Source organism: Emiliania huxleyi, assembly GCF_000372725.1.
Source record: "Emiliania huxleyi CCMP1516 unplaced genomic scaffold EMIHUscaffold_247, whole genome shotgun sequence".
NCBI lineage: Eukaryota > Haptophyta > Isochrysidales > Noelaerhabdaceae > Emiliania > Emiliania huxleyi.
This window is the reverse complement of record NW_005200197.1, coordinates 84,876-107,333: the sequence shown is the minus strand read 5'-3', so window position 1 is coordinate 107,333 and position 22,458 is coordinate 84,876. Positions and strand designations below refer to the sequence as shown.

At 67.6% G+C, this 22,458-nt stretch overlaps 6 protein-coding genes across 6 annotated transcripts; 3 read left to right on the top strand and 3 right to left on the bottom strand.

Moving 5' to 3' along the window:
* Nucleotides 1-29: 29 nt before the first annotated feature.
* On the bottom strand, nt 30-1,778 carry EMIHUDRAFT_457461 (hypothetical protein; the record flags this gene model as incomplete). Its single annotated transcript, XM_005778370.1, has 3 exons — nt 780-1,778; nt 128-703; nt 30-51 (listed from the first exon to the last, which is right to left on the bottom strand). The coding sequence occupies exons 1-3, from the start codon at nt 1,619-1,621 to the stop codon at nt 30-32; spliced, it is 1,440 nt and encodes a 479-aa protein (XP_005778427.1). The 5' UTR covers nt 1,622-1,778.
* A 770-nt stretch (nt 1,779-2,548) lies between these two features.
* On the bottom strand, nt 2,549-2,895 carry EMIHUDRAFT_48350 (hypothetical protein; the record flags this gene model as incomplete). The annotated part of the gene is made up of 2 exons (XM_005778369.1): nt 2,549-2,677; nt 2,803-2,895. Coding segments are annotated over 2 exons (222 nt in total), but the record flags the coding sequence as incomplete, so codon positions are not given.
* Nucleotides 2,896-4,774: 1,879 nt separating this feature from the next.
* EMIHUDRAFT_43826 (hypothetical protein) lies at nt 4,775-5,593 on the bottom strand (the record flags this gene model as incomplete). Its single annotated transcript, XM_005778368.1, has 1 exon — nt 4,775-5,593. A coding segment is annotated over one exon (819 nt), but the record flags the coding sequence as incomplete, so codon positions are not given.
* Nucleotides 5,594-7,553: 1,960 nt separating this feature from the next.
* On the top strand, nt 7,554-8,413 carry POLE3 (DNA polymerase epsilon catalytic subunit 3; the record flags this gene model as incomplete). Its single annotated transcript, XM_005778367.1, has 4 exons — nt 7,554-7,810; nt 7,906-7,957; nt 8,078-8,198; nt 8,400-8,413. 4 exons carry the CDS (start codon nt 7,554-7,556, stop codon nt 8,411-8,413), a joined length of 444 nt encoding a protein of 147 aa, XP_005778424.1.
* A 303-nt stretch (nt 8,414-8,716) lies between these two features.
* EMIHUDRAFT_115308 (hypothetical protein) lies at nt 8,717-9,902 on the top strand (the record flags this gene model as incomplete). Its single annotated transcript, XM_005778366.1, has 3 exons — nt 8,717-9,283; nt 9,315-9,434; nt 9,519-9,902. The coding sequence occupies 3 exons, from the start codon at nt 8,717-8,719 to the stop codon at nt 9,900-9,902; spliced, it is 1,071 nt and encodes a 356-aa protein (XP_005778423.1).
* Nucleotides 9,903-10,386: 484 nt separating this feature from the next.
* Nucleotides 10,387-11,518, top strand: EMIHUDRAFT_367168 (hypothetical protein; the record flags this gene model as incomplete). The annotated part of the gene is made up of 3 exons (XM_005778365.1): nt 10,387-10,562; nt 10,692-11,261; nt 11,370-11,518. Coding segments are annotated over 3 exons (705 nt in total), but the record flags the coding sequence as incomplete, so codon positions are not given.
* Nucleotides 11,519-22,458: the final 10,940 nt, after the last annotated feature.

Genomic DNA, 22,458 nt, shown 5'->3' with positions numbered 1-22,458 from the left:
TGGTATCGAAACCGTCGAGATGCGTAAAATTACACGCCACCAGCAAATATCCTGAGCAAATCACACCCGCAGTAAATGCACGTTGCTGGCGCTGGCCAAACGGCGGGGCCGACGCGGCCGCTTCGACCCTTTGCCATCACGCCTCGCCAGGCCAACGGTCGCTGGTTCGACCCGCTCTGAGGCCACGGCTGGACGTCGAAGGCTGCGCACGACCCGGCGCATCACCGCGTCGTCAGCGCTGCGCCACGCCGCCTCGGCGCGCGCCCAGTCGAGCAGGGTGCCGCCCCGCCGGTCCGCGCGAGGGTACCACCCCTCGGACGAGCCGTCCTTCCGCACCTGCGCGGCGGCAGGCCAGCGGGAGAGCCGCACCCCCGGCTCGGCCAGGCGCTCGGCATACGCGCCGAGGAGCGCCCGCCAGTAGCACTGCCTCGCGTACGGGTTGAGGTGGTCTCGGGTGAAGCGACTGGCGGCGACGGGGAGCTCGCGCACGGAGGCATCCTCGCGCGTCGCATTCTCGAGGACCTCGAGGACGTCGGCGGCCGAGCGCGTCCAGAAGGGGAGGTAGTGGACTCCGGGCTCGAGCCCCGCGTAGTAGTACTCTCTGTAGTAGGACCACTGCTTGAGGACGAGGCTGTGGCTGGCGAGCAGGAACTGGAAGCGCCACGAGGCGGTGTGGCCGTCGAGCTGGAGCAAGTAGCGGTACCTGCAGAGGGCGCGACGGTCGAGGCTCTAGTAGTAGTACTCCGTCCGTGGCCACGGCTCCGGCGGGCGGGGCCCACCGCGTGTGGTCCTCGATCTGCACCCAGGGTCGCACCGCGAGCGGAGCGGCTCGGCGGGGCAGGTCCCCGGGGTGAGCCCAGCCGGCTGCGCAGCGGCACTCCTCCTGCAGCCACGGGCGGCGGGCAGGGTCGGAGGCAGAGCACGGCACGCCACGAGCTGCCGAGGCGGACGCTTCCTGCCGGAGGTACAGGTCGAGGCGAGGCTCGTACCACGTCAGCCCCACGTCGAGCAGCGGAGACGCGCTCTGGGCCGAGAGGTGGGAGAGCAGGTAGCGGGAGCAGCGGCCAAACTTGTGCTTACCGCAGTACGGGTGGCCCTGCCAGAAGCCGACCTGCCGGCGCGCCTCCCACGGCGTCGACCGAGCGCGGCGCTCGTACACGGCGGCCACGCGCTCGAACGATGCCTCGCGGAAGGAGCTGCTCGGGCAGAGCAGGTCCGCGTGCCGAGCCGTCTGGTAAAAGGAGAAGAGCGGAGGCGGCGAGCGCACCGGCGACGGCGCAGGGCGCGGCACAAACGGGTAATCGTCCACGTTGACCACGAGCTCGAGGTCGGGAAGCTCGTGCGCGTCTGCCAGCTCCTGGAGGTCGTGCACAAGCGATATGAGCATCGGCGAGCGCGGCCGGCCCGTCGGGCGAAGCCACCAGACGGTGCGGTTGACAATGGCAAGCGCAGCGCGGACGGGGCCGTCTGGCAGCAAGCCTCGTGCCTCGTCGAGGAGCTGAGGCGTGATGGAGCGAAACCGATGCAGGTCGCGCTGGAGCTGCGGGATGAGTGGCCGAATCGCCTCGGTGCAGAACCCTCGCGGCGCGAGCGTCTGCGCTTGTGGCCGGGCAGCCTGCATGCGGCGCGCCAGTCCGTCAAACAGGCGACCTGTTGGAACTCTCCCGTTACTCGAACTGTCCGAAGAGCTGTCCGAAGAGCTGTCCGAAGGGAAGGGGGTGTCGGGGGGCCGTAAGCGCGGACTGCGTCGAGGCGGCCCGCTCTGGCAGGCTCTCTCGACACTCGAGGTTGGGGGGGCCTGGTGTGAAGAGAGCCTCCTACATACATACATAGCCTTGTCGAGGTTCTCAAGGTGGATATCCTTTGGCCGCGTTGGGTAGCGAGGATTGGTGTGACGCGATCCACGCAGGCGTGTTTTCTGGCGGCCGACCGTCAGTGCACGGAGTGAAGAGAGCGGCCCGGGGCTGTGCGTTTATGTGAAGAGAGCGCAAACGGTTGTGAAAAGTGAAACTTGGAGCTGGCATCCTTCGATCCTCGGGGACTTCCTTTGTCCTTAGACGTTAGCTCTTCTACGTTAGCTCTCCAGATCTCCCCGTCTCTGCGGTGACCGGTGTGGTGGAGGGAGCTGCGGGAGCTCGTGCTCAGAGCTGCCGAGGGAGTCACTCTCCCGCTCCCTCGTTTCACGTTTGACGCCGTGGTTGTCTTTCTTTCTTTAGGCTCCACTATTACAGAGAAAGCCGACGGAAGGCTGCCCGGTGCGGACAGGCCGCAAGGGCCGCGGTTTTCGGAAAGAGCAAAGACCGCCCGGTCGTTGTGGCCGCGCTCACTAGGCCTCCTGTGCGGGCGGCGGCTCCTCTCCCGCCGGGCGGTCGCGCACGAGCGGGTCCGCCATGCGCAGCCGCGAGCTCTTGACGTACTCCGGCCCGTGCATCCACGACGTGTGCACGAGCGGGTCGCGCCAGTGCGGCGCCGCCTGCGAGCCGCCCGCGCCGCCGCTGAAGGAGGCGCAGCCGTGGAACTGGGAGAGCATGTCCGCGAGGTAGAGGTCGCGGTGCTCCTCGAGCACCTCCAGCTCGGCGCGCGAGCACCTGTGGATGCAGTCCGCCGGGCACGACGAGATCGCCTCCTCCACAACCTCGGGGTGGTCGCCGCCCTGCTGCACGGCCCGGGCGGTGCCCTCGTCCGTGGCGTCGGAGGCCTGGAGGGGGAGGGGACGCGCCTCGCGCGCAAACTTCAGCTTTCGGGGCCCCCGTGCAATCGCGGGACTGGGCGTGTGTGAGCTCCGTATCTCCACGGCACTACCGTCCCGCGCGCCATGCTGAACGTGCTGCGCGCGACCGTGGCGCAAAACTTGCAGCCGATGCAGCTGATCTCATCGACCCAGATCATACTCTCCGCCTCCGGGTCCGAGTCGAGTTCCAGCGGCCACAGCCCCTCCGCCTCGTCGCGAGCGAGCAGCTCCGACGACGGGATGGCGCCGACGAAGCCGTCCCTCGCCTACCGAGGAGGAGGCAGCTGTAGCAGGGCCAGATCTGAGCGGCCACGACACGGGACTGGCGGGAGTGGACGGCCCCCGCGCCTCGAGATAGCTCGCGCTCGCAGCCGCCTCCCTCGCACCCGTCTGGCTCGCCTCTGCGCGCCACGCCTCGAGCTCCGCCTCGACTGCCGACGTGTCAGGCGCTTGCCACGGCATCCCGCCCAGCTCGGCCGGCCCCCGCTCGCCGCTCTCAGCCTGCGGGACGGTGGGAGGCGGGCGGCCTGGTCGTTGCGTGTGCAAAGGAATAGGCGAGGAGCGCACACACCGCCACGCTCAAGCCGGCCGCCTCCTCGCGGAGAAGGTCGCCAGCGCTCTTGGACGCGCGGTCCGTCCAGTAATCCATTACCGGCTGAGTCGACCGGGCGGCAGGAACGCGAGGCGCAAATCGCGCGAGGTGCAGCGCGAGGGCAGCACAAACGGAGGGGAGAAGCGCCATATGTGTAGAGCTCTATACACACATACACGGAGAGACCACACGGCGCCGATGTCATCAGGCGAGATTCACGCGCTTTTGACCGCCTGCCACGTTTCTTGCAATTTTCTTGAGACAAGAAAAATTCTTCGAATTTGGCCACTTTGTGTATTTGTGTATACTATTCGAGACCTCGAGAGAAGGCCGCAGGGCCCAAGTCCGTAATTGGCTTTCTTTTGGCGGGCATGATCAGGCGTGGTCCGTGGACGGAGCAGTACCTCACTTCCTCAATGGGTGGAGCTTCAGACCAAATTGGAAACACGAGAACGGAAGCATATCTGAAGTGAGCGAGCCGCTGAAGGTGCCAGGCGCAAGGTGCACAGCGAGGGGGGAGGAGGAGCAGACCCCGGTCTCGGCGGGAGGTGTGGGCGCGAGAGGCGGGCTGGCGAGGCAAGCGCAGGCCTGAGCCGCAGGGGCAGAGCAGTGGGCAACCGCCCGAGCCTGTCGTGTGTGTCCCTGGCGTCGGCCGGCCGGGGGGGGGGCATGCGTGCGCCGGGTGTGCTGAGGGAGGCGGCGGCCGGCGCATCACTTTGCGGACGGCGCGAATACCTCCGTGAAGATGGAGATGAACTCGGGGAAGGAGACGCGGCCGTCGGCGTCGGCGTCCGCCGCCGCGAAGACTTGGTCGACCGCGCGCTCGGTCTCGCTGCGGTCGTGGTTCTTGCGGGTGCTGCCGCCGAGCCGGTCGAGGATGGTCCGAAGCTCCTGCCGGTCAATGTCGCCCGAGCCGTCGGCGTCGAAGAAATCGAAGGCCGCGCGGAGGGCGACGGCGGAGGAGGCGTAGAGCGGCGAGGCGGCGGCACAGAATTCGTCGAAGTCGATCCCTCCCGAGCCGTCCGTGTCGAGCGACGCGAGCGTCGCCTGCGGAACGCGACGCGGACGTGTCGCGGACGTGTCGCGGAGGCGCCGCACCGCCGTCCGCGCCGAGCGAGCGTCGCCTCGGCGTCGCCCTCCGACGCGCCGAGCGAGGAGAGCGCATCTCGCAGCTCGGCGAGGTCGATGGCGCCGTCGCCGTCGCGGTCAAAGGCGGCGAAGGCCGCCTTGAGCTCCTCCCGCGCAGCCTTGGGCAGCGCCGCCGCCGCCGCCGCCGGCTGCTGCGCCTCAGCCGCCGCCGACCCCGCGGCGAGGGCGGCGGCGGCGGCGGTGTGCGGCGCGCGGATCACCAGCGCGACCGCGTTGGCGGCGGTCCGCCACACGCGCCGCGCTGCGTTGAAGGACTTGAGCTGCGCGTCGGAGCCGGGCAGGGAGGCCGCGGCGGCGGCGCCGGCCACCCACGGCGTGGCGAGCAGCTGCGCCGGCGTGGCGCGGTCCTCGGGCCGCAGCGCGAGCATGCGCCCGATGAGCGCGCGCGCCTCTTGCGAGACGGGCTCCCACTGCTGCGGGTAGGCGGACCAGTCGGGCTCGCCGCGCAAGATGTTGCGCTGCACCAGCCGCGGCGGCGCCGTGCCGTGCGGGTCGAAGGGGAGGTAGCCCGACAGCAGCGTGAAGAGGCAGACGCCGAGCGACCAGACGTCCACGCAGTGCGAGTACGCGTCGAGCCGGACCATCTCGGGCGCCATGTAGGGCTCGGTGCCCGCCAGCCCGCTCACCGTCGCCGGGCGCTCCTCGCCGCCCGCCTCCGCCGCCCGCGGCGACGCCGCGCAAAAGGCGGCGAGCCCAAAGTCGGTGAGCTTGACGTCGGCGCCCTCGGCCTCGCTCACAAAGAGCAGGTTCTCCGGCTTGAGGTCGCGGTGCACAATGTCGCGCGCGGCGAGGTGGGCGAGAGCGCGCGCGACGTGCCGCACCACCAGCGCGGCGTCCCTCTCGGACAGAGGCCCTCGCTGCACGATCCGCTCGAAGACCTCGCCTCCGCCGGCGAGCTCCATGACGATCACCCACTGCGCGGGCGACTCGAACGAGTCGATGAGGCAGGTGACGTGCTGGTGCGTGCCCGCGCCGCGCAGCATCCGCGCCTCCCTCTCAAAGACGTCCGAGGCGGTGCGGGCCTTGTTCAGCTGCTTCACGGCCACTCGAGTGCCGCTCGAGTCTGTGCCGGAGCGGACGCTGCCAAAGGCGCCCTCGCCGAGCAGAGCGCCCAGCGAATAGGCATCCAGCGAGCCGGCTCGTCGCCTCTTGGACGAGGATGACGCGCGAGGCGGGTCCGACATTGCCGGGACGCGTTTGCTGCGATCGCGATCCTAGTGTGCGAGTGTCCGGGGTCACAATGGACAGGGTGAGAGCGAATGGCGCGGTTCACGCCTCGCACAACAGAGCAAAAACATCTCCTGTGAGTCTAAATTTAGTGCATGTGAATTACCTTTAGTGATAGTTTAGTGCGCTATTTAGTGTGTGTTCGAGTGCGAATATAGCGCGACTTTAGCGCAAATTTAGAGCAAATTTCGCACATATTTAGCACACATTTAGCACGTATTTAGCACATATTTAGTGTGTTTTATCTCCAATTTAGCGCCACATTTAGTTCACTTTAGGTGCGGGCAGCTGCAGTACATTTAGTGTGGGTCCCGCATCTTTAGTGCGGGCACGCATTCTTTAGCCGACGGCTTCCCGGCCAGCCACACCACAGCCCACAGGCCACAGCTAGCCAGGGCCGCGTGCTTTGCTCGATTGCTCCTTTGGCTGCCAAGAATGCACCACAGGAGATGCCTGGCCCCTGCCCTCATGACCCAAAGGCAGGCTCCCAGTGAGGCCAGATATGCAGCCCTCCAGAGCAAGATCTCCCCCGACTGAGCACAGGCACAGCACCGATTCCCGCGAGAGGAGGACCAGCACAGTTGAATGCGCCACCGCAAGCAGCACCTCCGACCGCACAACCCATGCTGTGCCCGTGACCATCTTCAGACTTCACGCCCCGCGCTGCCGGCAAACTGTTTTGCCGCTCGGCGGGCCCGGAGGCTGATATTCAGCTGAAACCCCTTCGTTCGGTTGGGAATGGGCCGGACGGGAAAGTTTTTGCGAGTGGGCAGGGGACTGCAGGGGGAGAGGGGGGGGGAGGCCCAGCGAGGGGCTGCGGCTGGATCCTAGTGCGCGGCTGGACTAAAGACGCACTAAACCTCGCTAAATCTGGATGTAAAGTCGCAGTGAACTCGCGCTAAATTTGCGCTGAAGTCGCGGTAAATTTGCGCTAAATTTGCGCTAAATTCGCGCTAATTCGCGCTAAAGTGCACTAAAGATGCAGTAGATAAACACTTCACACCGCACTAAATTTAGACCCAGGCGCCCTCCAACAGAGAGAGAGAATGCGCTCTGCATGGTGAGAAGTTTGTGTGTCCCTCCCATCCCTTCCTTGGCTTGCTTGTCTGTTTTCTTTCTTTCTTTAAGCGATCTCACTCTCACGACAGCGTTGGTGGGAATTACATGAAGGGTAAAGAAATCCGTGCGGCGGAACTAACTAGGCGACACAGGCACCCTCCACGGCACACAAGCAAGAGACTCACTCTCTCCGCCCTGTTCACGCGCGCGCGAGACGTGCAGACAGGGTTGCCAGGTGAGAGCGAATGGCGCGGTTCACGCCTCGCACAACAGAGAGAGAGATGCGCTCTGCATGGTGGGACATAAAAGAGAGCGAGTACTTGGGCGAGTAGGCCGTGCGGTCAACGCTGCCGCGCGCGACCTTGCGCGCGAGGCGGCGCAGCTTGACCTTGAGAACGGCGGTGGGCGAGAAGCCGCCGCCGACGTCTCGTGGAGCAGCAGGTTGGAATTGGTTGCGCTTGACAAAGATCGCGTCGTGGTAGAAACCGCGATGCGCCTTGACGTAGCCGTGGCCGTTCTTGTGGTCGAAGGGTTGGCCGGGCTGCCCGCGCGCCTTGCAGCCCATGTTCAGGCGGCGGGCCTTCTCCTCGGCGGAAAGAAATTTCTTCTTTTTAAGAATCGTGAACGTAAAGAAAGAAAGAAAACAGACAACCCAAGGGAGGGATGGGAGGACGGCACGCCGCCACCACACAGGGATTTTAAGGAGAGGTGTGTGAACGGAATCGCAAACGGATTTCGCCCGTAGAATTCTTTTCGTTTCCCGGTTCGCAACTCCCGCAAAAAAACGATTGCTAAATGCCTGCCGAGGCTCAGCAGGCGTCGCCGGCGGACGGCAAGGCGGCGGCGGGCAGCGGGGGCCAGCAGACGACGCTTGGCAAGCGCCCGGCCGAGAGCGGCGCCGTCGCCCCGCTCCCGTCCAACATGGCGCTGCCGAACGCCGTCGTGCAGCGGCTCATCAAGTCAAAGCTGCCGGACGGCGTGATGCTGCACAAGGACGCGCGCGCCGCGTTCAACAAGTCGACGTCAATCTTCATCCTGATGCTCACCACCATGTGCGTCCCCGCGCGCTGATCCGCCGCCACTCGGAGCCAGATTGCGCTCCGCTCTCTTGCGTGGTGAGCCCTCGCCCCGCCCGCTTGCCCTGCAGAGCGAGCGACATCAGCAGGGAGGCGAAGCGCTCGACGGTGACGGGGCAGGACGTGCTCAACGCACTCAAGGCGAGCGAGCGGCCGCCCTCCCCCGCCGGCTCGGCAGCTTGGCGAGAGCGCGGCCCGCCTCGTTTGCCGCCAACCCCGACCTCGCCTCACCCGCTGGCGCAGGAGCTCGAATTCGACGACCTCGTGGAGCAGCTTGAGGTCTGCCTCGCCGCATTCCGCGAGGCGGACAAGGCGCGCACGCTCGCCCAGCGCGCCAAGCGCGCAAAGACGAGCGGCGCCGCAGGTCGGCCGCCTCCTCCGGAGGGAGAGGAGGAGGAGGAGGAGTCATGGCGGGGGCACGCTGGCTGTAGGCGGCGGGGAGGAGGCGGCGGCGGACGACGATGCCGAGGCGGAGGACGATGGCGAGGCCGACGAGGCGGAGGAGGCGGCCGAGCAGGAGGCGGCAGACGAGCAGGAGCAGGAGGAGAGGAGCCCCGCCGCGCAGTGAGGATTCAGTGAGAGGTCCCGGGGGTTGGAGACATCCGCAGCATGTTCGACCTCTCTCACAGAGCGCGTTGCCCGTTCCTGTGTGTCCGCTGTCATCATCTCTTGGGTTACGTGAACGTTTGGTACGGACCGCTACGACGTGTGCTTGAGGCCGTTGACCGTTGTGCGAAAGTTGTGGTTTCTCGGAAGAAAGAAGAAAAGAACAAAGCCTGCTACTTCGGCTGTGCGCGGCGACGCACGCGGGCTGTGCGAACGGTGCACGCGGCCGAGGCCATTGCGAACGGTGCACGCGGCCGAGGCCATTGCGATCGGTGCATGTGGTGCGCCGCCGCCGGGCTTCACGTTATCGCCATGCCACGCGAGCGCAACACCCTGCCGTCGCTGCCAAAGCTCGGACTCGGCACCGCAGCCATCGGGCGCCCAGGCTACATCAACCTCGGCCGAGATGCCGATCTGCGCGACCGCGATGAGCGGACGCGGGAGTTTATGCGTGAGAATGCGCACCATGTGCTCGACGAGGCCGTCAGACTTGGGCTGCGGTACGTCGACTGCGCACGCTCTTACGGCGATGCGGAGTCGTTTGTCGCCTCCTGGCTCGCGCAATCGGGCGCAGCGACGAGCGGCGTCGTCGTGGGCAGCAAGTGGGGCTACGAGTACACCGCAAACTGGCGGGTCGAAGTCGGCGCGGGAGAGGCGCACGAGGTGAAGTACCACACGGCGGCGCAGCTCGCGAAGCAGCTCGCCGAGTCTCGCGAGAACCTGCCTTCGCTCGCGCTCTACCAGATCCACTCTGCGACCGAGGCGTCGGGCGTGCTTGAGAACGAGGAGGTCCTCGACGCGCTCGCCGCGCTGCGCGACAGCGGCGTGGTCTGCGGAGTCTCGGTGTCACACCCGCAGCGGCGCCGCGCCGCAGCGAGGGAGCGATCCCGCCATCGCCCGCGCCAGCCACGAGGCGTTGCAGACCTGTAGGCCGTCCATCCGCCGCGCGATCGAAGTGGCGCGGGGCGGCGGGCCGCTCTTCGGGTCGGTGCAGGTGCCGCCGCAGCGAGTCACTCCACCCTTCGCTGCACCGCTGCCCGCTCAGCCGCATCTGATCCGCCCTTTCACCGCGCACCAGGCTACCTTCAACCTTCTCGACCAGTCTGCCGCTGCGGAGCTCGCGGCGGCGCACGAGGCGGGCATGTGCGTCATCGTCAAGGAGGCGCTGGCCAACGGACGCCTCACCGAGCGCGCGCCCGACTCGGACAAGCTCGCGCTGCTGAGGGAGGAGGCGGCGGCGCTCGGCACCGGCGTCGACGCGCTGGCGCTGGCGTGGGTGATCTCGCACCCGTGGGTCACGGTGTGCCTCTCCGGCGCGAGCACCGTCGAACAGCTACGGTCGAATGCCGACGCGCTGCGCATCGCGCCGCTCGATCCCGCGTTGCACGCGCGGCTCTCGGCGGCGGTGCGGCAGGAGTGCGACGAGTATTGGGAGGACCGCAAGGCGCTGCAGTGGAATTGAGTGATGCAATGCGCGGGTTCTCAACCACGGTGTCGATGTCGCCGCCGGTGCAGCACTCCGTTCGGCTACGTCAGTGGCCTTCGGGATAGCACACGGCACGCGCGACGGCGCCTCGTGCGGGCGAACTAGACCCAGAGGCGCTCTTGCGACGTGCCGACAACTCCTGAGAAGGCAGGCATCAAATGTCGAGGACGGAGAGCATTGCTAGAATCGTACCAAACTCTGTCGAGCGGGAGCTCGGTCAGGGGTAGTAAAGAGATGTAGGACCTTCCTTAGGTCCGCCTCTCACACCCTCGCTGTCTGCGATGTGAGCTTCTTCGTTCTTTCTTATCAACCTAGAGCCGTACAGTCGCGCGCTCCCGCAATACGTACGTGCATCACTTTTTTGATTTTGTGACGGTGTTAAACAACTTTGATCATGAACCATATCCCGATAACTACCATGTCGAGAGGAACTCACTCGGCTGGCCACGCGCTGCGAGTCGACATGCACTGCGACAGGCTACAGCACCCGGCACATTGAGAACAACCGCTTTCTGCGAGCGCCGAACACGGCAACTCGGCAAAAATCGAGCAGGGCAACGCCTTGGCCGCTCCTGCAAAGTGACACATCTGATCGCACGGCGGTGGCGGCGAGGGTGGGGGCGGAGAGACCGGCGGCGGAGAGGGCGACGGCGGCGTGGGTGGAGGAGGGGAGGGTTGTGGCGGTGAGGGTGGCGGCGGCGTGGGAGGCGGTGGCGAGGTCGGCGGTGAGGGCGGTGGTGGCGAGGGTGGTGGTGGTGAGGGCGGCGGTGAGGGCGGCGGCGTGGGTGGAGGCGGGGATGGAGGAGGGGCGGGAGGCGGCAGCGTGGGAGGCGGTGGCGAGGTCGGCGGCGGGGGCGAGGGCGATGCCGAGGGAGGCGGCGGCGACGGCGACACGGATGGCGGCGGGGGTGACGGCGATGCTGAGGGCGGCGGGGGCGACGGCGATGCTGAGGGCGGCGGGGGCGAGGGTGAGGCGGACGGCGGCGGCGGCGACGGCGAGGTGGAGGGAGGCGGCGGCGACGGCGAGGCGGAGGCGGGCGGTGGCGACGGCGAGGTGGAGAGAGGCGGCGGCGAGGGCGATGCTGAGGGAGGCGGTGGTGACGGTGAGGCGGAGGGAGGCGGCGGAGATGGTGAGGCGGAGGGAGGCGGCGGCGAGGGCGAGGCGGACGGCGGCGGGGGCGAGGGCGATGCCGAGGGAGGCGGCGGCGACGGCGACACGGATGGCGGCGGGGGTGACGGCGATGCTGAGGGCGGCGGGGGCGACGGCGATGCTGAGGGCGGCGGCGGCGAGGGTGAGGCGGACGGCGGCGGCGGCGACGGCGAGACGGACGGCGGCGGGGGCGACGGCGATGCTGAGGGCGGCGGCGGCGATGGTGAGGCGGAGGGAGGCGGCGGCGAGGGTGATGCCGAGGGAGGCGGCGGCGAGGGCGAGGCGGAGGGAGGCGGCGGCGGTGGAGGCGGTGATGGTGACGGCGGCGGCGCGGGCGAAGCGAAGACGTAGAACTTGCACACCGTCAGCCCCGCCGCAGACGGCCGGTTGAGGTAGATGTAGCGCCCCAACGCGTTGATCTCCACCTCCAACATCACGTTCGACAACACGCTCACGTCCGACTTCACCAGCGCGTTGCCCGTGTACGTCTCCGCCGTCGAGCCGAGATAGATGTCGACGTCCGTCAGCCGCTCCGCGCAGCAGTCGTTGCGGTTCTGCAGCCGCACGTAGCGCACATACACCTCGCTCCCGAGGTCGACGCCCCACCATTGGCTTGTGTATTGGCCGCACTCGGCCCACGGCCGTCCCGTCGTGCTGTCGGCGTATGACAGGTCGCTCACGGGCGCCTGCTTGTCGAACAAGCTCGAGTCCTGGTACGTGGTGGCGGCGCGGAGGTCGAGCAGCTGCACGTCAGGCGGCGGCGGCGACGGCGAGGCGGGCGGCGGCGGCGGAGAGGGCGAGGCGGACGGCGGCGGCGCAGGCAGGGCGGAGGGAGGCGGCGGCAGAGGCGGCGGCGGCGACGGCGAGGCGGACGGCGGCGGCGAGGGCGAGGCCGACGGAGGCGGCGGCGACGGCGACGCGGATGGCGGCGGCGGCGACGGCGAGGCCGACGGAGGCGGCGGGGACAGCGACGCGGAGGGAGGCGGTGGCGACGGCGACGCGGAAGGAGGTGGACGATTGCGATTTCCTGCGAAGACGTAGAACTTGCACACCGTCAGCCCCGCCGCAGACGGCCGGTTGAGGTAGATGTAGTGCCCCAACGCGTTGATCTCCACCTCCAACATCACGTTCGACGACACGCTCACGTCCGACTTCACCAGCGCGTTGCCCGTGTACGTCTCCGCCGTCGAGCCGAGATAGATGTCGACGTCCGTCAGCCGCTCCGCGCAGCAGTCGTTGCGGTTCTGCAGCCGCACGTAGCGCACATACACCTCGCTCCCGAGGTCGACGCCCCACCATTGGCTTGTGTATTGGCCGCACTCGGCCCACGGCCGTCCCGTCGTGCTGTCGGCGTATGACAGGTCGCTCACGGGCGCCTGCTTGTTGTAGACGCGCGAGAACCAGCTCGAGTCCTGGTACGTGGTGGCCGTGCGAAGGTCGAGCAGCTGCGCTGCTGGTGGCGGCGACGGAGGCGCGGGCGGCGGCGGCGGCGGTGGCGGAGGTGGCGGAGGTGGCGGCGGCGACGCGGACGCGGACGGCGGCGGCGGCGACGGCGATGCCGAGGGAGGCGGCGGCGAGGGCGACGCGGGCGGCGGCGGGGCCGACGGCGAGGCGAAAGGAGGCGGCGGCGACGGCGAGACGGACGGCGGCGGGGGCGACGGCGATGCTGAGGGCGGCGGTGGCGACGGCGAGGTGGAGGGAGGCGGCGGCGACGGCGAGGCGGAGGGAGGCGCCGGCGGCGGCTTGGGACCGGCGCGCGCGTACACGCGGGTGATCATGCTCGAGCACGACTTGGACGACGAGCCGTAGTACAGGGTGCTGCAGCTGCTGTCGCCCGAGTTGCAGTTCGACTGGCCGTAGACGCCCGTGCCCGAGCAGACGCCGGTGGAGCCGGGGACCGTGTTCTGCTGGTCGCCGTCGATGATCACGCCGCTGCCGCCCATCCACGCGAAGTCGTCCGAGGACAGAGCCGAGCCGGAGGCGCCGACGGAGCCGGTCCAGTACACGGTGGTCGAGGTGCCGACCCACGTGCCGCTCATGGTGACGGGGCTGCTGAGGAGCGAGCCCGAGGCGGACCATGTGACGGGGATGCCGCCCAAGTTGGCCGCGGCGAGGGTGGCGCCGATCGTGCGGTCCGTGTCGAACTTGTACTCGAGCGTCAGGTCGGGGCCAGTGCTGCCGTCGCAGTAGAACTCCTGCTCCCACGTGTCGGTCGTGTCGGTGACGCAGTCGGTGCAGACCAGCGGCGAGGTCGACGTCGCGAAATTGGACGGCTCCGGGCCGTACGGCAGGCTCTCGGCGCACCTGGAGCCGCTGGTGACGGCGAACTGGACCAGCACCTTGGGCGGCGGCGCCGGCGGCGCCGGCGGCGGCGACGGCGGCGGGGACGGCGGCGGAAGGGACGGCGGCGGCGGCGGCGGCGGGACCGGCGCCTTGGCCGGAGGGTACGGCGGCGGGGGCGACGGCGACGCGGACGGAGGCGGCGGCGACGGCGAGGCGGAGGGAGGCGGCGGCGACGGCGAGGCGGAGGGAGGCGGCGGCGACGGCGAGGCGGAGGGAGGCGCCGCCGGCGGCTTGGGACCGGTGCGCGCGTACACGCGGGTGATCATGCTCGAGCACGACTTGGACGACGAGCCGTAGTACAGGGTGCTGCAGCTGCTGTCGCCCGAGTTGCAGTTCGACTGGCCGTAGACGCCCGTGCCCGAGCAGACGCCGGTGGAGCCGGGGACCGTGTTCTGCTGGTCGCCGTCGATGATCACGCCGCTGCCGCCCATCCACGCGAAGTCGTCCGAGGACAGAGCCGAGCCGGAGGCGCCGACGGAGCCGGTCCAGTACACGGTGGTCGAGGTGCCGACCCACGTGCCGCTCATGGTGACGGGGCTGCTGAGGAGCGAGCCCGAGGCGGACCATGTGACGGGGATGCCGCCCAAGTTGGCCGCGGCGAGGGTGGCGCCGATCGTGCGGTCCGTGTCGAACTTGTACTCGAGCGTCAGGTCGGGGCCAGTGCTGCCGTCGCAGTAGAACTCCTGCTCCCACGTGTCGGTCGTGTCGGTGACGCAGTCGGTGCAGACCAGCGGCGAGGTCGACGTCGCGAAATTGGACGGCTCCGGGCCGTACGGCAGGCTCTCGGCGCACCTGGAGCCGCTGGTGACGGCGAACTGGACCAGCACCTTGGGCGGCGGCGCCGGCGGCGCCGGCGGCGGCGACGGCGGCGGGGACGGCGGCGGAAGGGACGGCGGCGGCGGCGGCGGCGGGACCGGCGCCTTGGCCGGAGGGTACGGCGGCGGGGGCGACGGCGACGCGGACGGAGGCGGCGGCGACGGCGAGGCGGAGGGAGGCGGCGGCGACGGCGAGGCGGAGGGAGGCGGCGGCGACGGCGAGGCGGAGGGAGGCGCCGCCGGCGGCTTGGGACCGGTGCGCGCGTACACGCGGGTGATCATGCTCGAGCACGACTTGGACGACGAGCCGTAGTACAGGGTGCTGCAGCTGCTGTCGGCCGAGTTGCAGTTCGACTGGCCGTAGACGCCCGTGCCCGAGCAGACGCCGGTGGAGCCGGGGACCGTGTTCTGCTGGTCGCCGTCGATGATCACGCCGCTGCCGCCCATCCACGCGAAGTCGTCCGAGGACAGAGCCGAGCCGGAGGCGCCGACGGAGCCGGTCCAGTACACGGTGGTCGAGGTGCCGACCCACGTGCCGCTCATGGTGACGGGGCTGCTGAGGAGCGAGCCCGAGGCGGACCATGTGACGGGGATGCCGCCCAAGTTGGCCGCGGCGAGGGTGGCGCCGATCGTGCGGTCCGTGTCGAACTTGTACTCGAGCGTCAGGTCGGGGCCAGTGCTGCCGTCGCAGTAGAACTCCTGCTCCCACGTGTCGGTCGTGTCGGTGACGCAGTCGGTGCAGACCAGCGGCGAGGTCGACGTCGCGAAATTGGACGGCTCCGGGCCGTACGGCAGGCTCTCGGCGCACCTGGAGCCGCTGGTGACGGCGAACTGGACCAGCACCTTGGGCGGCGGCGCCGGCGGCGGCGACGGCGGCGGGACCGGCGCCTTGGCCGGAGGGTACGGCGGCGGCGACGGCGAGGCGGAGGGAGGCGGCGGCGACGGCGAGGCGGAGGGAGGCGGCGGCGACGGCGAGGCGGAGGGAGGCGCCGCCGGCGGCTTGGGACCGGTGCGCGCGTACACGCGGGTGATCATGCTCGAGCACGACTTGGACGACGAGCCGTAGTACAGGGTGCTGCAGCTGCTGTCGGCCGAGTTGCAGTTCGACTGGCCGTAGACGCCCGTGCCCGAGCAGACGCCGGTGGAGCCGGGGACCGTGTTCTGCTGGTCGCCGTCGATGATCACGCCGCTGCCGCCCATCCACGCGAAGTCGTCCGAGGACAGAGCCGAGCCGGAGGCGCCGACGGAGCCGGTCCAGTACACGGTGGTCGAGGTGCCGACCCACGTGCCGCTCATGGTGACGGGGCTGCTGAGGAGCGAGCCCGAGGCGGACCATGTGACGGGGATGCCGCCCAAGTTGGCCGCGGCGAGGGTGGCGCCGATCGTGCGGTCCGTGTCGAACTTGTACTCGAGCGTCAGGTCGGGGCCAGTGCTGCCGTCGCAGTAGAACTCCTGCTCCCACGTGTCGGTCGTGTCGGTGACGCAGTCGGTGCAGACCAGCGGCGAGGTCGACGTCGCGAAATTGGACGGCTCCGGGCCGTACGGCAGGCTCTCGGCGCACCTGGAGCCGCTGGTGACGGCGAACTGGACCAGCACCTTGGGCGGCGGCGCCGGCGGCGGCGACGGCGGCGGGGACGGCGGCGGAAGGGACGGCGGCGGCGGCGGCGGCGGGACCGGCGCCTTGGCCGGAGGGTACGGCGGCTGCGCAGCCCAGCACACCTGTTTTAAGGGCGAGGCGGCGGCGGCGGTGGGTGGGGGGGGGGGGGGGGCATAAGGGCTGGGGGCACCGGGGCTGGGTGAAAGCGAAAGCTGAGGGCTGACAGGGGAGCGCGCGCGCCTTCCAGCCTGCCTCGGGGTTCGACCCGTCGGAAACCCATGTTATGGTCCCATCCGACGGCACGACCCCGGCCGGGCCCGAGGTGCCCCAGTACTTTACGCCGTTCACGACGAGATAGTCCCAGGGGCAGTTCGGTGCCGCGGATGAGACGCCCGGGTCGAAGGTGTCCACGTCAAAGAAAATCACGTCTAGCCCGACCGGCGGCACGCTGTAGATGGTGCAGCCCTCGTCGATCGGGTAGTTGTTCGGGAACTGGGGCGAGGTGGCGCAAGAGCCGCCGTCGGTGATCGAGCACAAGCCGGTGGTGCAGACGTCGCCGAGCGGGCATGCCGGCAAGGACGGCGGAGGATGCGGCGGCAGCGCCGGGGGCGTGGCCGACGGCGCAGACTGCGAGAAGGAGACGTCGTCCAGCGCCATGTCCGAGCTAAAGCCCGGCCCCGTCCGGCCGTTGAAGCGCACCTGAGTCGCCGAGGCGGGCAGGACGACCGCCGCGTCGCGCCAGGCGTCACCCTGGTCGCCGGTCTTGCTCCAGAGCGGCGACCATCCGCTGCCGTCCTCGTGCGCCTCGACGGAGAGGGTGCCCATGCTCGAGCCGTACATGTGGTAGGCGAAGGAGAGGGTGGCGTCCTGCTGGAGCGAGAAGAGCGGGCTCTCGAGCCGGTGCAGCTTGTTGAAGCGAGGGCTGCTCGCCTCGGTGAAGAGGTAGGAGCCCGAGCCGGTGGTGTGGTCGCCGCTCGGGCCTGTGTCTGACGATGGCGTGCCGCCGCTCGTGAGCGTCCAAGGGTACCCGTCCGGCGCGGTGTCGACCCAGACGCAAGTGCCGACCTCGAAATCGCAGCTCAGCTGCACCATGTCGGGTAAAAGAGGCGGCGGGGCAGGCGGCGGCGGCGGCGACGGCGGCGGCGATGGCGCGCCCAACCTCATCTCGGCTCCCTGGTAGTTGGCGAGGCCATGGCCGAACTCGTTGTCGCGGCCTGGCTCGCCCAGATCCTCGGCGCCCCCCTCAAGCGCCGTGCGGACCTCGGCGTTGGTATAGGACGGGTACCTGCGTGGGGCCGCGAGGCGTGTCCGATGCTGCGGTTTGGCTCCGACCTCTGGGTGGTGTTGGTGCTGGTGTTGGTGGGTGGGCGTGGTGTTGGTTGGGGGGGGACGGGGGGGGCTCACTTGTTCCAGAGCACCATTGCCAGGCCAGAGACGTGCGGCGCGGCCATGGAGGTCCCACTAAACGAATCATAGCCCGGCTCGCTCGGGGGGCCTAGGTAGGAGACAATGATCGCGTGAGAGCGGTGGGAGAGCGGCGGCGCTGCGGCCTTCTCGCACAGGGGTGGCACCGACGGTCGAGACGACGTCGACGCCTGGCGCTGCGATGTCGACTTCGTCGTTGAACTGCGAGAAGCTCGCCTTCGCGTCGCTGCTGTCGGTGGCGGCGACGCTCATTATCGAGGGGTAGGACGCCGGGTACGAGTAGCTGCTACTTCCGCCGTTGCCGGCGGACGCGACGATGAGGATGCCGTCATCAAAGAATGTCTGGAAGGCAGAACGCTCAGTGCTCGACGGACCCCCACCTCCGAGCGACACTGCGGAAGAGGGGGGGGGGGGGGTTAGATGAGTCAAAGACGGGTAGCGGATCTAGGCACGCTCACTCGAGACGATCTTGGCTCCGCTGTCGACACATCGCTGAACCGCATCGACGAGTTGTGAGGCCCAAGTCCAGCCACAGCCGGGCGAGCCGGCCTGCCCAAACACCTTGACTATCTTCAGGCCAGGCGCACCCGGGAAGACACCGACCACTCCCTCCCCGTCGCCACCGATGGCCGCGATGGTGCCCGCGACATGCGTGCCTGGTGGGACGCGGGCAGAGAATGATGGCGGCGGAGAGGGGCGGCGGAGAGGATGAGGACATGCGTGCCGTGGTTGCAGAGGTCGCCGCCGAAGTACATCGTGCCGGCTGGGTCAGCTTGATCCGGGTCCGCCGCGGTGGCGTCAGAGGGAAGGTCAGGGTGTGTGAGCAGGTAGCCAGAGTCGATGATGCAGAGCGGATGCGTCACCGCCGACGGGAAGAAGGAGGCGTTCGGCACCGCTCCGTTGTACACACGCTCGATCCCCCATGGCGTTTCCTCGGCTAGCGGCTGCGTCCGCGTGGCGGAGCTGCTCGGTCCTGGGTAGCGCCGCTGATCCTCCTCGACCCTTAGCCCCGAGCGCTCCGCCTGCTCCTTGAACAATCGCGCCTCGTTGGGGTCCGCGACTTCGACCACAGTGAAGGTGTTGTGGGCTGCTCGGATTGTCATAGTGACGTTTCCGCCCATATCCGCCATCTGCGCCACCCGGTTTGAAGCTCGCGCGCCACGCGTGGTCCTCGCCACGTTGGTCTCGCCGGTGACAACCAAACGAACTTTGGGTTGTTCGTTCGCGCGCCGGTCTTTCGTGGTAGGCGCCGCCGTGGCGGACGCAAGCAGGGCAAGAAAGAGGACAAAGGGCATCTTGCTGTCTCGGATCCTGTCTCGGCTTGCGCGCGGTGTGTTGGCGGAGCTCGATTCGCCGCCGACATTGAACCAGGTTCGTTGTGAAGAGCTGGGGCGCGCCAGCCACCCAAGAGCCTAGGTAGGTGCGGATCGGCAAGAGCGCAATATCTTTTTGCCCTCTATCACCTTGGGTTGTAAGAACTTGAAACACACCACGCAGGGGCACAGCAAGCACGGATAGCCGTTGAGGAGAAAGGGCGTAAGCCGTAAGGTGTATGCGCAGCCACGGCCGTGCCGCGGTGGGCGCGCCACCTCCCGCGAGCGCGGCGGGATCGGAATTGCGGCCGGAGGGAAGGGCGAGCCGCCGCCGCCGCCGCCATATACCATCAGCGACGACCGCGGCTCGCCCCAAACGCCAGGCGCTGGATCGGCAGTAGGGCTTGGGCGGCGCAGCGTAGGCCTCGAGCCACACGAGTCGCCGACAACCCCCCCTCATCGACATGATGGCCGCACCCGCTGCCGGCCGATGCAAGCTGCCGCCTCCACCGCACCAGCGATACTGGCCGCGGCTCGCCGCCACGCGCCGGCTCGGAAGAGGGGCTATCGGATAGCCTGGTGGTCGGATAGCTCGCTTTCAAAAGCGGATTCCCCCCGCCGACATTCTGTCTCGGCAGCGCGAGGACTGTTTTCTTTCTTTCTTGAGGGCACGGGACTGGCGAGTCGTAGTCGTCGAGAAGCGGGTCGATGCCCGCGGCCGCCAGGACTTCGGGCCAGCGGACCGACTGCAAGTAGTCGTCAGGGTCGATCGACCTGGCGTTCGTTGAAGACACTGATGATGGCCTCGATGTTGATCACCAGGTCGCCATATCGGAAGTGGAGCGGCTCGCTCGACGTGACGATGTGCACGATGTTGTGCAAGGCGCAGTGGGTCAGTCGGAGTGACTCCTCGCACTCGATCTTCTGCACCCACTCCTCGCACTCGATCTTCTGCACCCACGCGAGGTTTCCGTGGCTCTCGAAGGCGTCCTCGACCAGTTGCAAGACAACCTCTTTAGAGACGACGTCGCTCGCGCGGGTCTCCCTCTTGACGTTAGACACGAGCATCAGAAGGCAGCGCGAGAGGTGGTCGTAGAGCGCCGACCGGCAGGTGCTGAAGCAGCCGCAGTAGCGCTCCTTCAGGTTTGCCGCGCATTCGGCGGGGCAAAAGCACTTGAACTGCCGGTGCGTCGAAAAAATCGCCATGGCCGACATTTTGGCGTCCCCTCGAATCCCGGGGCACGCGTGGCACAGGCGCTCGAAGAGGACGCCCGACCCGATCGGAATGTCGGCGAGCTCGTGCTCGTTCAGCCAGTTTAACCCTGGTAGGTGGACAAAAATATGCGTTTTTCGGCCTCCCCTCCCTAACATTAGCCGGCCAAAATGTACTCTGACCGGTTAATATTAGGGAGGGGGGGGCGGTCGGGTGTCAGACCTAGCGCTAGGCGTGCGAGGCTGACGTATTTTGGACAATCCACCTACCAGGGTTAAGGGGCAAAGTCGGCTTTCCCAAAAAGGCCTGTTTCTACACCAGTGGCGCCCAGTCCGACGGCCTGACGGCGACTTATAGACTTTTCACGGGGGGGGAGCCTGCCCACGTGTTGCGTGTGACCTATGCGCGTGTAGCGGTTGCCGTATCGCCAGTGTTGAAGTGAATGTTGAAGTTATCTTTCGCTGGGGGCAGCCCGGCAAGGCTACTGCGAGGCCGCAGCAGCAACACACAAATACGGCCGCCGGGGACCGATCGGCCTAGACGGCTAGCGCATGACCAGGGGAGCTGGCAGACGGTCCTCACGGACCAAAACACATAGCTGAGAGGGCACCTCCGACGCTCAGCCACCAGTAGCAGTATATCTCTCAGCTGAGCCTGGAGTTGAGGCTCGGGCCGTCACGGGAGGGGAGCACGGTTTCATCGGAACTGTCGCGCAGACACGAGCGGCAGCACGCGCCAGCGCGGTGGCAGGGGTCGAGTTGCGATCGCCTATGCGTTGAACAGAGGAGTACTGGCTCCTCTCTGCCAAGAGACTGCAGTGGCATGCCGCCCGCTCAGACCAGCCGCAGTGACTGCGCCGCGAGCGCCGTGAGCGTGTCCAGGCTGACAGACAGGCGCAGGCAGCGAAAGCCGAGCGCAGGCGCAGCGGCGCACGCAGCGAGGCACCTGTCAAGCAAGATCCACACGCCGGGAGCGTCGTTCAATTGAGGCGCGCCAGATCCTCGCGAGATTCTCTGACGCAAGCTTTTTCCTACATACCCGGGTATCTATTTTTGTACTATATCTGCTGTACTTTGGGGACGTTATATATTGTAAGTACCCTTCTTCAAAGTACAGAAGAGAGTACATATTTCCCCTCTGCGAAGCCTGCCTTTACATAGTAAAAAAGAAAACCAGGGCGGCTTTTCCCCTGTTCACGCCCTCACACAGGCCAAAGTTGGACCGCGCGAGATCGCCCCCTCCCGAGGGGAGGGGCCCTCGCGCCGTCCGTCGCGGGCCCGAGCTGTAAGTGTATGTCCGTGGACGCGAGGCGCGAGGCCTTGCGCCCCATGCGGTACGGGGCCGTGAAACCCATCGCCTGGGGGTGCTAGGACACCGAGAGACATGGTCCAGAAGTGCCAGGCACACCCACAGTGGTCAACACGAGAACGCCGAAATCGTGACCTCGGAACGCGGTCACGGCAAATCTGACTAATCTGTAACAACCGTTAATACGGATGGCTCACGCTGGCGCATGGCCTCGCCGCTGCTACCCTCCCGACCTCAGGTGAGCAGACAAGATCCCCTGAGCTGCCGGCGCTCTCTGATCGCCCAGATCGCAACTGCCGTGGCAAAACTGCGAGCTCCCGAGGACGTCTGGCGCCGAGTGCGTCTGGCACCGGGCACGGAAGCTCGCACTCGGCCGCACGCGATAGTGCTGCCGCGAGAGCGCCTGCCAGGTACGACATGTCTCGTGTAGACTCCTCCTGGGTCATGGTCGGTCATATGCAGGACGGCCAGAGTCGCCCACATCGCCTACGCGGTCCCGAGTGTGGTCAGGCTGATACACCGCGACTCAACGGTTGAGTGCGGCCAGCGCACACAAAAGTCGTCGACTGCGGCCTGGCGCGGTGATCATAGGTGCTGGAGACCAGGCAGTATGAGCCTGTAACTGGGCACGCATGAACTCGGTACCTACATTCGCAGAGGCCCGGCAAGGATGGGATCTAGTAGAGTGCTTGCGCACTGAGACCGTGCTCCGTGGGTCGCTGGAATGACCTGAAAGGCATCCTCAGTGCCGCTGCTCGACTCTCCAGTGTCACAGCCGATGCCTGTGACCTGCTCACCGCCGCACGCAGGTTGAGATCCGCGCCTCCTCGGGTGTGCCCTCATAGACAGCCTTCGGCGGCGCGTAGCGACGCGAGAGCCGCTCCTACACAGGCGTGTACGGTGAACCACCGACGGATAGAGCACAGATCTATGGTCACGCCGGCAGCCTCTGAGGTCGAGACGAGGCTGCCGGCGTCGCCGCTGCAGCTCTGGGCATCACCTGCACAAGCCAAGCAGACTTTGTACAAAAGCGGAGGCGGGTCGACGCGCCGCGCGCTCACATACTTGGGCTCCCATCTCGGCGCGCGCGAGTCAAGGCCGAACCGACTAGCTGCCGCCGCGGCGGGTGTGGCTGGGATGCAGGCAGGCCTGTGGCCGGCGCTCGGCAAGCTGTGGCGCCGGTGCGCGCTTCTTGCAATCGGCACGCGACAGATTTCTTTTGGCGAGTAAGAATCTCTGCGGGGGCGCGGGGGCCCTAGAGGGCATCCATGCCCGCCGCAGGCGCCGATTTTTTCGCCATTTTTTCTTTTTTCGCGCGATTTTTTACTTGTTTTCATGGGAATTCGCTGTACTTGCGGCCATGCTATC